At 58.4% G+C, this 1,519-nt stretch overlaps 2 protein-coding genes across 2 annotated transcripts in view; one reads left to right on the top strand and one right to left on the bottom strand.

The window, feature by feature from the left end:
• The window catches only part of Krt86 (keratin 86, type II), a 48,130-nt gene that overhangs the window by 17,209 nt on the left and 29,402 nt on the right, over window positions 1-1,519 (bottom strand). The window lies entirely within an intron of this gene.
• The window catches only part of LOC105997869 (keratin, type II cuticular Hb1-like), a 5,897-nt gene that overhangs the window by 1,035 nt on the left and 3,343 nt on the right, over window positions 1-1,519 (top strand). Inside the window, exons 2-3 of the mRNA XM_013032417.1 lie at window positions 420-628; window positions 1,285-1,345. Coding sequence (XP_012887871.1) covers window positions 420-628; window positions 1,285-1,345 — 270 coding nt within the window. The remainder of the gene's footprint in view (window positions 1-419; window positions 629-1,284; window positions 1,346-1,519) is intronic.

Raw genomic sequence — 1,519 nt, 5'->3', positions numbered from 1 at the left:
AGCTGAAGCCTGAGCTCCCTCTGAGGGGAAGGGCACTTGCCTGCCAGAGGCAATGGGGAAAGGCCAGGCTAGCTGAACTTGCCCTGCATGTCACCTGGAACCCAATCATGATCCCATCTCCAGAACCAGTGCTGGGCTGGGGATCTGGGTGCCCTGTCTGGGAGGACTCCTGACTCTCCTGTCTTCAGGGCAGGGAGCCTAGCCCTACAGCAGCCCCTGACACTTGACACCTGAGGATTCAGCTCACCTGTGACTAGGCTCTGCCCTCTGCTAGTCCTGTTCAGGTGGGAAAGCAGGCATGAGAGAGGAAAAGGAAGTAGAGACTTTGTCCTGTGCTGAGCTCTGCCTACTGTCTCCTGGGCTCAAGGTGGGGTCCTCCAGCAATCCCTCACCTCCTGCTCCCCCATCCTGAATGGCAGGTGCGCTTCCTGGAGCAGCAGAACAAGCTGCTGGAGACCAAGTGGCAGTTCTACCAGAACCGCAAGTGCTGCGAGAGCAACCTGGAGCCTCTGTTCGAGGGCTACATCGAGACGCTGAGGAGAGAGGCTGAACGTGTGGAGGCCGACAGTGGGAGGCTGGCTGCAGAGCTCAACAATGTGCAGGAGGTGATGGAGGGCTACAAGAAGAAGTGAGTGTGGTTTACCCAGCTGATGGCTTAGCTTCAAACCTGGCACCAACAGGGAGAGGGAGGAGGGAGGCAGTGTGCAGCCCAGCCAGGCCCAGGGAGCTTCAGGAACCACTATCCTGTGGAGGTCAAATCCCAACATCTGCCTGCTGCAGGCTGAGGGTCTCAGAAGATTCTGGTCCCGCTCAACTTGCCACCCTGGACTGAGACCCTGCTCTCTGGAAAAGCAAACCACATAGCTCCCTCATTCCCTTGCTGAGTCTCAGGCTCCTATACCCACAGCCCCTGATCACATCCAGCCCATGGACTGAGGAACAACAGGTCTCAGGTTCTGGGGACACAGCATTTTGGGTGCTGAGTCCTGAGGCCTCTGGGTCCCCTACTCTGGACCTGGGACCAGAATCTAGGTGAAGGGAGGCTGGCACTGCTGGGCCCAGAGGCTGCAAAGGCTGCTTCTAGCACAGGGGATCAGGAGTCCTTGTCTGTCCTCTGAGCTGACCTCACAGCAGCCTTGGCAAAGAGCCTGGGGCATTCCAGATGAGCCTCTCCACCCCCCATGCAGACAGAGTGCACAGGGAGGCCCTGCTCAAGCCTCAGTCAGCCAGGAAGTGAGGTTGGGGAGACTGGCCTTCTCTGATATCCCTTCCCTCTCATCTCAGGTATGAAGAGGAAGTTTCCCTGAGGGCCACAGCTGAGAATGAGTTTGTGGCTCTGAAGAAGGCAAGTAGCAGGGAATGGGAGGAGCTTCCTGGGACCCTGTGGGTGGGGAGGGGCAGGTAGGTCTTCCTGGAGTCTCAAGTGCTCAGCCTCAGGGTGGGAGCAGGCAGCTTGCACATCAGGATGGCACTCCGTGTTGTAGCCAGGGCTCTGGGATGTCTGGTGATGCCCTACTGG

The sequence above is a fragment of the Dipodomys ordii genome, unplaced genomic scaffold, assembly GCF_000151885.1.
Source record: "Dipodomys ordii isolate 6190 unplaced genomic scaffold, Dord_2.0 Scaffold155, whole genome shotgun sequence".
Taxonomy (NCBI): domain Eukaryota; kingdom Metazoa; phylum Chordata; class Mammalia; order Rodentia; family Heteromyidae; genus Dipodomys; species Dipodomys ordii.
Note: the sequence above shows the minus strand (reverse complement) of the source record. Positions and strands in the feature narration are given on the sequence as shown.